This window comes from Marmota marmota, unplaced genomic scaffold, assembly GCF_001458135.2.
Source record: "Marmota marmota marmota unplaced genomic scaffold, marMar, whole genome shotgun sequence".
In the NCBI taxonomy this organism is placed as follows: Eukaryota; Metazoa; Chordata; class Mammalia; order Rodentia; family Sciuridae; genus Marmota; species Marmota marmota.
The window spans coordinates 787,833-801,524 of record NW_026000144.1 but is presented as its reverse complement, the minus strand read 5'-3'; the positions used below and the strand labels follow the sequence as shown (position 1 = coordinate 801,524).

Genomic DNA, 13,692 nt, shown 5'->3' with positions numbered 1-13,692 from the left:
TATATATATATATATATATATATATATATATATATATATATGAGAGAGAGAGAGAGAGAGAGACTGGGGAAACCTATGGAATGGAGAGGGAGGCTGATCCTAATGGACCCAGAGTTGGTGGGTGAAGTTGTTGAGTGAAAAGCAACCAAATTTTTGGAACAATGGGTAGAGAGTCTGGGAGGAACCTAGGTAACCAGCCAGAAAGAATCATTAATAAATGGCTAAGTGGCAGCAGGCAGAGGTGGGAAACCTGGAACTCAAAAGAAGTTGCCAGCCTGACTGAGAAATTGCCTACTGTGGGGCCACAGTGACTAATACAGGCACAAAGAAATTTGAGCCTAAGGCAATTCAGGCTTGGGGGATACCAAGGAGAGAGAGAGAGTTGTCTTGGTTGCTAGTGTCCCATATGAGCTGTTGGGAAGACACCAATAACTGATCAAAAATGATCATCTGCACTCCTGGTCTGATCCTGGGTAACTCACATCCATAGTGGTGATTGTAAGACCTATGGATGTTTAGACTCCACACCTTAAAAATGTAATATACAGGGCTGGGGATGTGGCTCAAGCGGTAGCGCGCTCGCCTGGCATGCGAGCGGCCCGGGTTCAATCCTCAGCACCACATACAAACAAAGATGTTGTGTCCACCAAAAACTAAAAAATAAATATTAAAAAATTCTCTCTCTCTCTCTCTCTCTCTCTCTCTCTCTCTCTCTCTCAAAAAAAAAAAAAAATGTAACATATGGAGGCCTCTGAGTCCTAGATGTCCAGCACAGATAACTAACTGTCTTCGGCAACAGAGGGTGTGGATCAAATCTCAAATACTCATAGCTCAGTTCCAAAGGTCAGCCAAGACTAAGTTCCAACTACTGGAACTTCCAAAATTTAGAACTGTACTAGCCCTGCCACTAGTGGACACCCTTGTTGCGACTCCCCAGTGTATCCAATCCAATGCTGGGAGATGGGAAGCTGATAGCTACACAACCAACTTTGACTCCTGGTCACAATGATTGGAAGCTTGGTGAACACAAAGACATTGGACTATACAACCCCAAGCCATTGACCCAAAGGTTACAGAGCCCACAAATAAATGCAAAGAATGGCACAACAGCCTAGACAATGAAAAATCCATCCTTGCTAACACTTTTGACTACCACAATGGGAAATAGACCTTTATTTCTCATTAAGAATTTTTATCCTTTTTTTCTATCGCACTCATTTAAATTCTTTTTTTTAGATTTTATTATTTTTTAAATTTTAATCTCATTTTATTTTTTTATTTTTTACTTTTTTCATTCTGCATGATTCTGTGTGCATATGTGGGTGTGTATGTGTTTGTGTTCCCACTGCACAGAGGTGTGTGTTTGTGTGTGTGTGTGCTCCTACTGCACAAAGGTGTTTTTGTGTGTATTCACATCATTTTACTTTCATTTTAATCACTTTCCTTTTTTACCTGATTATTATTTAGCTTCAGATTGACTTTGATGAGGTAAAATTTTATGTGGGTTTGAGTTGTTTTCATCTTTCAATTGTTTGTTTGTGTATATCTCGGTTTTTATTCCTGTTATTACTCTTTCTGCACTCTCTTCCCCTACTAATAGCCAAATCTTCCTGTTCCCTCTTCCTCTCTTTCATTAATTTTTTACTTTAATTATCTTTTATTTCTCTATGTTTATAGCCATCATCTGCTACTCATCTCCTGCTTCTCTCCTGCTCACTTTGTAAATATTTTAAAATTCTATTGCCATCCTACCCTATTTTTTCTTTACTTAAGAAACTATAATTCCACTCTTTGACTGAATTATAAAGTTTATGTAATTCCTACCCTATAATAAAGTGGATGACATAGTAGACATTAACTGTTTAATATATGGTCTAGTTCATGGTTGTTTATTGTTGATGCTGGTGTTAAATGCTGATCCCATCATATGGGATGGTAATTAGTGTCATAGGTGTTAAAGTAGACACAGGCATTTATTTTAAGGCTTGTACATCTGTTGCTAACATTATTGTTATTCTAGGTTCCCCCTTCTTCTAAGACTGACTGGAAAGTGATTGTGCCACTCTGAATTCACAGAGGATCCCGCTGCTGAACACTGCTCACAACTCAGGCAAGTAATAGCAAAATTCACCCCAAACATGAGCTGCCCTCACTCAAGCCTCAATAATACTCAAACATGTAGAATAGGGGATACAAAAATCCCAAATCAATAACCAGGCCCCAAGTAGGAACAACTAGAGGAGGACTCCAGTTCCTACTCTTGGACATCACCTTGTACATAAAAAACAGAGAAGTCCCTAGAACAAAAAGATAACACAAAAGGACACATGTATAAAAGGAATAGATGGATGGATGGATGGATGCATGGATAAATCAATGGATGAGGAAACTCAAGACCTCTGAAAACATGAGGAAATAGGCTAACAAATTTCCTCCCCAAATTCACAATCCCCTAACAAAGGAATTTATAGGTATGGAAATGGACAAAATTCCAGAGAAAGACTTATAAAAACTCATTAGTTAAATGTTTACTGAACTAAGGAATGAATTAAGAGAACAATTACAGATGAAAGACTATTTCAATAAAAAAAAATAAAGATACTGCAAAGAAATCAAACTTCTGCACAGCAAAGGAAACAAGAGTGTGAAAAGACAGCCTAAGAAATGGGAGAAGGGCTGGGGATGTGGCTCAAGCGATAGCTCGCTCTCCTGGCATGTGTGCAGCCCGGGTTTGATCCTCAGCACCACATACAAACAAAGATGTTGTGTCTGCTAACTAAAAAATAAATATTAAAAAATTCTCTCTCTCTCTCTCTCTCTCTCTCTCTCTCTCTTTAAAAAAAAAAGAAATGGGAGAAAATCTTTGCCAGCTCCTCCTCTGACAGGAGATTAATATCCAGACTATATAAAGAACTCAGAAAAGTTAACATCAAGAAAATAAATTACACAATCAGGAAATGAGAATGAGAACTAACCAGATATTTCTCAAAAGAAAAAACACAAATGGCCAGCAAATATATGAAAAATGTGCAACGTCTCTAGCAATTGGGGAAGTGCAAATAAAAACTGCATTGAGATTTTATCTCACTCCAGTCAGAATGGCAGCTATCAAAAAATACAAAAACATAATAAATGCTGGTGAAGAGGTGAGAAAAAAAGTATACTCAGACATTGTTGGTGGGACTGAAAATTAGTCACCACCTGGAAAGATTTTTTTTGAGATTCCACAAAAATCTAGGAATGAAATTTCCCTATAATCCAGCTATCCCACTCCTTGGTGTTTATCCAAAAGAACCCAGTACAGCAGCAGAAAGAAAATAAGATGAGGGAGAAGAGAAGGGAAAGAGGGCAACCAGGGACTAAAATGAGGTACTTTAAATTGCATGCATGTATGATTTTGTCAAAACGAACCCAATTATTATGTATAATATAATGCACTAATAAAAGAAAAGGAACAAAACAAAAAATAACATGTACATATATAAATCATATATATGATGATTATATACATTTTATTTCCGTGTTATTTCTTGATAATTTTAAATGTCTACCATGTATTCTATTCCATTGTAAATACCTTTCCATTTGCAAAATTGCAAGCACACATATATTCTGCTTTTTCAAAACAAGATTCCACCTCTCCTAACACCCATATTACCTTCACCTTTAGGCCTTCAATGCCAAATGAGACCTTTCAGATATATATTTGTCTCCCTTTCATTTATGCAGACCTTATCCCCTATTCTTCCTGTCATTGCCAGCCACCAAAGAGAGAGTCATCTCATTTTTCTGAGCCACACTCCTATACTTACTATTTATAATTAAAGGGAAAAAAAACAAGGGCATAAAACAAAACAAAAATCTCTATTTGCTATGTGGCTGGGCTGATGAGTATTCAGAAATCTCAGTATTGAGTCAGTGGGAGCATTCCAGTGCAATTGCTTGAACTGCCCCCACTTGATGTGTCCTCAGCTAAGAATTTGGAATAAATGCTGGCCTCCCAACAGTGTTCAGCAGGTTAACACTCTGATTTCTTTCTTTAATGTGGCCAGCTTCCAAATTTTAGACATTATACAATACAAATTGTATTTTGACACATTTTTATGTAAAGCCTTAATGTTTTCCCCATTACAAGCATAACAAATACAATGTATAATCCCATTTATAGTAGTGTAACTACTTTCTTAAATAGATTATGCAATTAATTATTTCATACACATATATGTGCATTACATATTGCATTATACACACACACACATATACAGTATACCATGCTAAAGTCATATTATTCTTTACAATGAAACGTTCTTCTGGTTAGTTTTTCCCTAAAATTTTCTAATTTATGTGTCAATTATAACTAAAAATCCAAAAATATTTTTGGGTAATATGTTTTTCTAACTGAAACATTAATCACATTATGGTCTTTTTAATCCCTAGAATTATTAAGTTAGTCTTCACATATGATTGATGTTTAAGTAACTTAAGGAATATATTGATCTTTCATACATCTATGAATCCCAGAATTTAGCATATTATTAAGTATTTGTTAGGGTCCAGTGAATTTTGTTGCCTTTCATAATTTCCTTAGATAAAATAACTATTTATAGACACTTCCCTAAATTTGGCTACTATGACTTTGTTAGTGATTTGTCAATATAATGAGAATACATTTGTGGTTATTTTCTGTATGACCAAACACATCAAGTAAATATGACAGATCAGGGATCTTCAAGGATGCAATCACAATGAAAGCTTGCTAATTGCTACTTACAGTGCTCCTGGTAAAAATATCTAAACTTAAACCCAACTATAAAAAATACAACAAGAATAGAGCCTTACCAAGCAGAAGAAGCAATCATGTCATCCAGCCTTACACCGTTCATGTGATAATTTCCAGGAGATAATCCCAGCCAAAAGTCATATAATTGAAGGGATTTTATGAATTCCTATAGAGAATAGAAATGATCTGTTTTAAAAAATAAATGTTCTGTTGTACTTTCCTTACAATGCAATTTCTGACATATTACTTTCTTAGAATTTTTGATATTGTACTACTAATTTTCAATGCCATTTAAAAGAAGTTGAAAGTGATTTTAACCTTAAGATTTCAGCAGTTTTACAGTATCACTTTCTGTCTCACAAGGGTGAGTCAGTTCATGGTATAATTAACAAGGTTGAATATTTGAGCAGTTAATATTCAGTCAAAGGCAATGGAGATAGTTATTGAATGTAACGGAGCATTAACAGAAAAAGCAGAGTAAGAAAACGGTGCAGCAGAATTGGAGAAAAGTAGTCATAGAATAGAATTCAGAACCAGTCCAAAATTTTGTAGTCAAAACAATGTGTCCTCAATTCACAATAGCTAGACTGTGGAACCAACCTAGATGCCCTTCAATAGATGAATGGATAAAAAAAAAAAATGTGGCATCTATACACAATGGAGTATTATGCAGCACTAAAAAATGACAAAATCATAGAATTTGCAGGGAAATGGATGGAAGTAGAGCAGATTATGCTAAGTGAAGCTAGCCAATCCTTAAAAAACAAATGCCAAATGTCTTCTTTGATATAAAGAGAGCAACTAAGAACAGAACAGGGAGGAAGAGCATGAGGAAAAGATTAACATTAAACAAAAACGAATGGGGGGAGAGAAAGGGAGAGAGAAGGGAAAGCATATGGAAATGGTAGAAGACCCTCAATGTTACACAAAATTACATATAAGAGGTTGTGAGGGGAAAGAGGGTGGGAAACAAGGGAGAGAATTGAACAACAGCAGATGAGGTAGAGAGGGAAGATGGGAGGGGAGGGGAGGGGGGATAGTAGGGGATAGGAAAGGTAGCAGAATACAACAGTCACTAATATGCCATTATGTAAAAATGTGAGTGTGTAACCGATGTGATTCTGCAATTTGTATTTGGGGTAAAAATGGGAGTTCATAACCCAATTGAGTCAAATGTATGAAAGATGATATATCATGAGCTTTGTAATGTTTTGAACAACCAATAAAAAAACAACAAAAAAAACAATGTGTCCTTTCATATTCCTGACTTGAAATTTTTCCTTGAGTAAAAAACTATGAATGGGTTATCTAAGAATAATTTAATGAGAAAGAAATTATGATTGATATCCCCTCTTCTGTAAAGAATGACAAACTGCCTTACAATAAAGAAGCTGATATGCTTAGAAAATGTAATTTTGCTGAGAAACATATGATTACTGAGGGACCAGAAATAGTAAGTGAAATATTGAAAAAAATTTAGGCCTGGAAAAAAAGGAAAAAAGTAAATCAGAAAATAAATAAATCACAGAGAAAACACTTATTCTGGGTCCCATAACTCAGTTCAGCAGATTTGCTTGGTACTTGCCCTTGTCATACCATTCAATTTCTACTTATTTATATATGTTTTGTGATAGCATAGTTAGCCAAACTTTTTTCCTTTAATGAAAAAATACAACAAGGTAGAAACAAGAAATATCCTCTTACATACTTTTTTTTTTTAATAAATAAGGTTTTATTGGAACACAGTCATGCCCATTTGTTAACACATTATCTACACTACCTTCATTTAGTGGGTAGAAAAGAGTAGTTGCAGTAAAAGCCAAATTGACCACTAAGCCTACAATATTTGTATTCCAGATCTTTAAAAAAGGATTTGCTGACTTCTGCTCTAGGACATTGGCCTTGTCTGTGGCTGAGGCTGGGTTATGGGCATGTGCATGTTCCAGCTCACCAAGAGGAAGGAAAATGAATATGAGAATACAGTTTCCTTTTAAGATGGAAGTTATACATGTCACTTCAGCTAACATGCCAATGGTAAGAAGTGGGTCAGGAAAGCATATCTAGATGCAAAGGTAACTGGGATGTTTTGAGGCAGTTGGGTAATCATACACCCCACTTAAACCATATCACTTTGGAATAAAGGATGAATTAATCTGGTTCAAAAATAACAGTGTCTGTAACATTGGTATTCAGTATAAGTTTTCTTTCTCTTATTTCAATTGTCATACCCCCCAAGCCCTTCAGTTTTTCTCTCTTTTCTTTTTCCCTCTCCTGTACCTTCTGTGCTGGGGATGGAACATAGGGCCTGGTGCATGATAAACAAATACTCTACCACTGACCTACAAACCCTGTTCTTGTGTTTTCCCTACAATTATCTCTAGTTTCTGCTTCTGGATTCACAGTTTATCTACTACATTTCTTATCCCTAATGTCACCATTTTTCATTTAATCTTAGAAAAATCTGGGTGACCTTTTTTTTTTTTTTAAATTTTTTATTGTTGGCTGTTCAAAACATTACATAATTCTTGATATATCATATTTCACACTTTGATTCAAGTGGGTTATGAGCTCCCATTTTTACCCCAAATACAGATTGCAGAATCACATCAGTTACACATCCATTGATTTACATATTGCCATACTAGTGTCTGTTGTGTTCTGCTGCCTTTCCTATCCTCTACTATCCCCCCTCCCCTTCCCTCCCCCTCTTACATACTTTTTATGAAATTGGTAATTCTCAGGAATGATCTCTAGGTCCTGTGTTTTCAGATAAATGTGGCCTGATTCCAGAGTTCCAACTTGGTAATGGTCACAGGCCTGAAGATTCTGGGTACCCCTGATCTATTCTTCTACCCATAAATTTCTAAGATTCTATTGATTCTAAGATCCTAAGCTAAGGTTTTGTGTGTTTTACCTTGGCTGTGATTCCCTGAGAAAAATATACAAAGTCTCAATCACCTTGCACTTTGACTAGAATAAGCAAGAATCATGAATGGGTTGATACTGATTTTCCCAACATACCCCACTCCTATTTTATAATAGGAGAAGAGATTTCCTTTCTCACAGGCTGAGAGACTTGGGGAGTCTTACCGATTTTTTTTTGTTCCTAACTTGCAGCAGACTGGCATTCTGAGCAGAACAGAAAATTTCGCTGTTTTGCCATGTTTCAAAATGCTTGAGTCTGATGTAACAGCTATCCCCATACCATATCCATCCCTTTGGACAAGGTTTACATTTGTGCTCTGGAAGAAGAAATAGTTTTATTTGTTGTTTTTTTTTTTTGTGAATACTCTTTGTTATTATGTCCATACTTTATGTGACAATGAACAAATTTACAGTGTTTCTTCTTTTTAGGTGAAAGGAAGAGAAACAAAATGAATCTTATATGTTACATTCTTACATATCACAAAAAAAAATGTGTCTGACACATAATTTGAACAAAAATTTTAAAGTAAGAACTTAGATTCAAGTGTGTCTTACTGTATCAGGAGACCTGGATAATTTTCATCATTTCTCATATTTACTTATGGCAATAAAAACAAACCACAGAAAATATTCTGTATGGTCAGAATCAGTTTCACACACACACACACACACACACACACACACACACACCTGTAGAAATCCTCCCTTCTCCAACTAGTGCACCTGTAGCTCTCTGACTTGTTCACTATTGGAGAGACTACTCAGAGGCACAAGGAACTAAAACAAACAAACAAAAAAAACCTATACAAATTTATAGAAATGTTATAACACCAATTTCCCAAGGTAACACTAATAGTGCGTCTCTTTTCTATGGCCTTTCATCATTTACTGCAATTTGGAATGAGGTAATTCAAAAAGATGTACTTCCTTTCCTGTTGTCTAATGACCACAGAGCCTAAAATAATAGTAATAGCAGATTACAGAAATTACATATTGTCTGTTTTATTACATAAATGTCATTCCTTAATAATTTGGCAGCTTATAGTTATGATTATTTTTTCTTCTAATTGCATGAAGATATCAATGAGAATTTCATCAACTAAATTTAATTCCTTTCTTTAAACAATGGTTAGTGATAAAATTATTCTTAAGTGACTTTAAGGTTTATTCTATTTATTTATTAAGGTTTATTTTTTTTTATTTTTTTTTTTATTAAGGTTTATTATAATTATTCTTAAGTGACTTTAATGGCTAGTAACTCTGAGAGCAACACAAGGTTACCTGGTTCTTTTCTATATAGCTCACGACACAATTTGGTGGCTACTATTTGCAGTGTGATAGAGAGGTTCCTGATATTTTCTGAGCTTCTGTTGTTATCCATGAGTTGTAGGGAAACATTTCTCTGAAGTTCTTCTTTGATATTTTGCAGTTTATTCAGTTTTTCCATTTCTAACTTCAAAGTTTTATAAACTCCAGTTGAAAAAAAAGGAGAAAGGAGAGAGAGAGAGAGATGATAAAACATTGTAAATCCTTGATAGAATTATCACCTTTATAAATTCTTGTTTGTTTTGTTTAGCTTTGATTTTTTACTGTTTTTTCTTTTGTTTTGCAGAAGTAATATTTAAAATTCTGTAAACCACGTTAAGGTTCATTTGTGGGCACACACCTCTTATTATTACAAGCCCTTAATTCAAAGAACAAACTTAGGCTGTAAAATTCATAACATTTAGATGCCTTTCCTTTCAGTCAGGACAGTGTTAATACATACATATGCCTCCCAAGGCTCCTAGTCCAATGAGCAGCAGAAGGCAGAGGAGAGTCAGGATCAAGGCTGATTGACGCCACAGAGGGGAAGGAACAGAAGGTGCTGTAGAAAACAACAAAATTTGATTCATTCATTTGTTAATTCATTCTGCCTTTATTTGTTTCCTAATATGTACCTTGGAAAGGAATGTGATTTGCTAAAAACTCATGGACTTTAAAACATTTTTTTTCAATTGTAAATCAAGAATAAGTCAGAAGCGTTAGTTTGTTGTTTGTCATGCAAAATGGTTCTCATAAGTGAAGAGGTAAACTTTTAGAGTGATTCAAGAAACCAAAAGGCAAAGATGAGGTTTATAAAAGAAAGAAGAGAAAGCAGTTAATTTTGACACTGTGCATCTTGTGTATAAATTTGGGGGAAAATGAGTAGCTGGCAAATAGCAGAGAAGTCAATCTGAGTAACCTTTCTTTAAGGCATAGTTTGCAGCTTATCAAAGGAAATACTTTTAGTTGTTTATGTATTCCCCATGTAACCCCTAGTTTGGATGCAGAACATAACAAGGTAGGCTGTTTCTTTGTAATATGTCCAGGTATTCTCTTATGAGAAATAGAAAATACCGGTGGTCCATTTTCAAAATGCAGTATTTAGGTTTGTTTGTTTGTTTTAATTAGTTACACATGACAGTACAATGATCTTGACGTATCATACATTTGAATCAGATGGGGTATAATTTCTCATTTTTCTGAGTGTACAAGTTGCAGAATCACATTGGTCATACAGTCACGTATTTAGTTTTAAATGTAAAATGACTTGGGTTCTAAAAAAGGCAGCTGGAGGGTAGAGCAGAATGGAAAGTTACAAGCAGTTAACAGGTGAGTGTAAAAATTCACAGACCCTTGACAAAAGGCAGTGAGAAGGAAGGGACCCACCAGACCAACAGAGATAAACTGTGCAGGTGACAGAAAGCGCTCAACCCAGGGGGACTTTCCCACAACAAGGGAACAAAGGGAGGTGGGGGACAACTAAAGGATGCATCTCTTTAAATATCCCAATAGGAAATAGTGAATTCAGCTGACCAATGGGTAGCTGTCAAGTACTCACTTTCCTTAATGGCTGTCCAAGCCAAAGATTGTGTGGTTAGCCCTGACTAATGGGCAACAACCCAGTGCCCTTGCATCAGGGATAAAAGCCTAGCAGATTGCCTATTCATTGCACCTGCCTTTCAGTTTTCATTGTTGTGCACCCATCTGCACCATGAAAGTAAAATTCTTGCCTTGTCAACAGAGCTAATCAATCTCCGAATGTTTATTTTAGCTCCTGGGGTACCCAGGACCCCCAATATTTTCAACATCCTCATTGGCTCCATGCCTTCCTTAGTTTAGATCTATACCATTTACTGATCAGAATTTTCAATTTTTAAAAAAATTTTTAGCAAAAAACTTTTATCGAATGCTTCTTTTCTTTCTTTACTGAGTAGTAAAGCCCAGAATAGATCATTTCCCTACAAAAATCATGAAATTTATATTGTAAATTATCATTAAGTAGCTATGTTATTTAAATTTGTCATCATATGTATATGTGAAGACTAGCTATTTAAAGAAAATACAATTCAAGGATAATGTCATAATCTTACTATGTCTGTGAAATATATCTTAACATCCCACAGTTAGTTGATAGTGCAAAAATGTGAAATCCAAAGAGAATTGAAAATAAAATGTAAAACTTAATTCCTTTAGACATTAGAAAATTGTTATTACAAAAAGAACTACATGGTCAGGATCATACCTAAAGTTAGAATTACAAATTTAAGTGCTAACTTTTGTAAAAATTATTTTCTAATTTGTCTATGCACTCCATTATTTGAAAGCTATCATTGGGTACATTGTATTTGCTAGACACTATTGTGATTGCCACTGATACAGAAGTGACAAGACTTGCAAGTCTCTGTTCTCATGGAGACATATTTTATTATGAGAGGAACCAAATGAATAGATGGATAGATAAATCTCACATTGGACTATAGTGTACAGAAATTTGAAGCTGAGTTATGATTTAGAAAGTAAGTAGTTTAGAACTTGTGGAAAGTGGGAATCAGCATACAAAGTTAGTGGGAATAGAACTGCATACAGCAAAAATGTCTAGTTCAACAACCCTAATTTGGGGGAAAGCTTTCTATTTGAAAAACAGAAATAGAGTGGCTGTAGTGTTCTGGTCAATGTGAAAAATGATATTTATTCAAGGAAGTGAAAATAAATAAAAGAACTTCATTTAAAATTGAGAAGCAGTCTTGAGATTTTCTAGTCTTGAGATCCTGGGGAAAGTCCTAAGAATATATTTGGAAGTCATTGTTTTTGAAACCAAATGACAGAATGAAGAAACTTGCAAGAGAATATTGAGTGATATAAGAAAAGGGGACCCAGAACACAGCCCTGGGGTACTCCATCGAATAAACATTGATCCAGAGGCGGGGGAAAAGCAGAAACAGCAGTGCCTGTGATATCAGAAACCACATCCAGAAGAATGTGCAGAGAAAATGTTTGCAAAAGAAGGAATGTTCAACTCTGTAAATTATGCAGGGAAGTGAAGCAACAAATAATAAAGACATGACTATTGGGAGGAAACAGGGAGGCCATCAGTGACCTAGACAAGAACAGTTTCCATGAGACAGTAAGAAAAGAAGCCTCAAAAAGCTGGTTGAAAGGAAATTAGAGATGAATTGGGAGTCAAGGACCAAAGATAATACTTTCAAAAACAAAAATTATTTCTTTCTCTTTTGAACACATACATGCAATCATGTTCCTTTAAAAAAGAAACATAAAAATCTATGACTTTTATGAGCAAAATATTCTCCTTGTTCCACAGCTTTATCTAATGAAGGGAAAAACACTTTAGACAACCCAGCCATTAGAAAATATCTTTTTTTTATGTATCTTGAGTGTAACATTAAAAAGTAGACTTGTAAAAGATTAAGAATGTTCAGTGTATACATCACTGATTTTAGAAAAAGAAAAACCCTATAGTCAGTTAATTTGGCTACTTTTGATACATTTGGTAAAAATGGGAGACTTGATTAAAAATTCAGATTGAATGATACCAATATCATTATCCATGCACTCATACCTGAAGTGGGAAGTATAACCACTTCTGCCACCTTACAACACATCCATAGCTGAAAATCTTACCTTTTTCCCCAAATTTTTGAAGATCCTGGGTATTTTCTGTCTTATTGGAGTCCTGGAATTTTAGATTTGCATAAGTAATTTCTTCAGACATTGGTGAATATTCAAGGAAAATTTGAGAAAGTGTTTTTAAAAAAGGTGTGGGACAGCTAATCCTTGAATGTTAAGTAAGATCTGTAACTAAACTTCTAAACTGAGGCTTAAATTTACAAGCTTAAGCTTCTGATCATAAACTTACTGTACCAGTCTCTCTGTCTGCATACAAGTTTGTCTCTGACCTCAGACGAAAGAGAGAGCTGTTGCAAGAGGAAACATCTTTCTTCCTCATATGTCTTCCTTTTTCTTATTTCTATATATTTACCAACTAAATAAAGTTTGGCTTTATTTTCTTTCAGAATTGCCAATTAAACCCAGGGGTACTCTATCAATGAGTAACATACCTAACCCTTTATTTATTTATTTATTTTTATTTTGAGACAGGGTTAGGCTAAGCTGCTCAGGTTAGCTTTGAACTTGTGACCCACCTACTTTTGACTCCAAGAAGCTGGGATTACAGGTGTGCAACACTGCACCTGACTATAAAGTATTTTTTGAAATTGTGTTTGTATATTATTATTATTATTATTATTATCACATAAAAGTACACAAATTATTAGCTCCACATAGTATGGCTATAAGTAGAATTTATTTTTAAGCAGAAATATAATAGAAAAGATGCAGTTCACAAAACATTCTCTAATCCAAAGTAATGGACTAGTTTAAGTGTTCTGTCTGCATCATGGGCAAGATCCCAGTAGAAGGATTGGCTTCACTAGGAGACTGAATGCACACAAAAAGTGACTCCCAACTACAGTGAGAGAGCACAAAACATCCTTCACACTGCTGCATAGCTATAGCCTATGGGGAGCTTTAGAATGCCTTGTTTCTCTAAATTTCAAGAGACATAATAAGGGATCTTGGGCCTAGAAGCCACACTGGGAACTTTCATACTTATGGAAAAGGTCTGTATGTGAGGGCTCTGTGACCAGCTCTGTAGGCTAGAAAAA

The 13,692-nt window shown here is 35.1% G+C and overlaps 1 protein-coding gene across 1 annotated transcript in view; it reads right to left on the bottom strand.

Annotated features, from left to right (window-relative positions):
• LOC107160652 (C-type lectin domain family 12 member A) overlaps positions 1-12,937 on the bottom strand; it is a 15,567-nt gene extending 2,630 nt beyond the window's left edge. The window contains exons 1-5 of the mRNA XM_015507307.2: positions 12,650-12,937; positions 9,474-9,572; positions 8,987-9,175; positions 7,871-8,022; positions 4,840-4,946 (exon numbers count right to left, since the gene is read on the bottom strand). Coding sequence (XP_015362793.1) covers positions 4,840-4,946; positions 7,871-8,022; positions 8,987-9,175; positions 9,474-9,572; positions 12,650-12,740 — 638 coding nt within the window. The 5' untranslated portion in view covers positions 12,741-12,937. The remainder of the gene's footprint in view (positions 1-4,839; positions 4,947-7,870; positions 8,023-8,986; positions 9,176-9,473; positions 9,573-12,649) is intronic.
• Between the last annotated feature and the right edge of the window lie 755 nt (positions 12,938-13,692).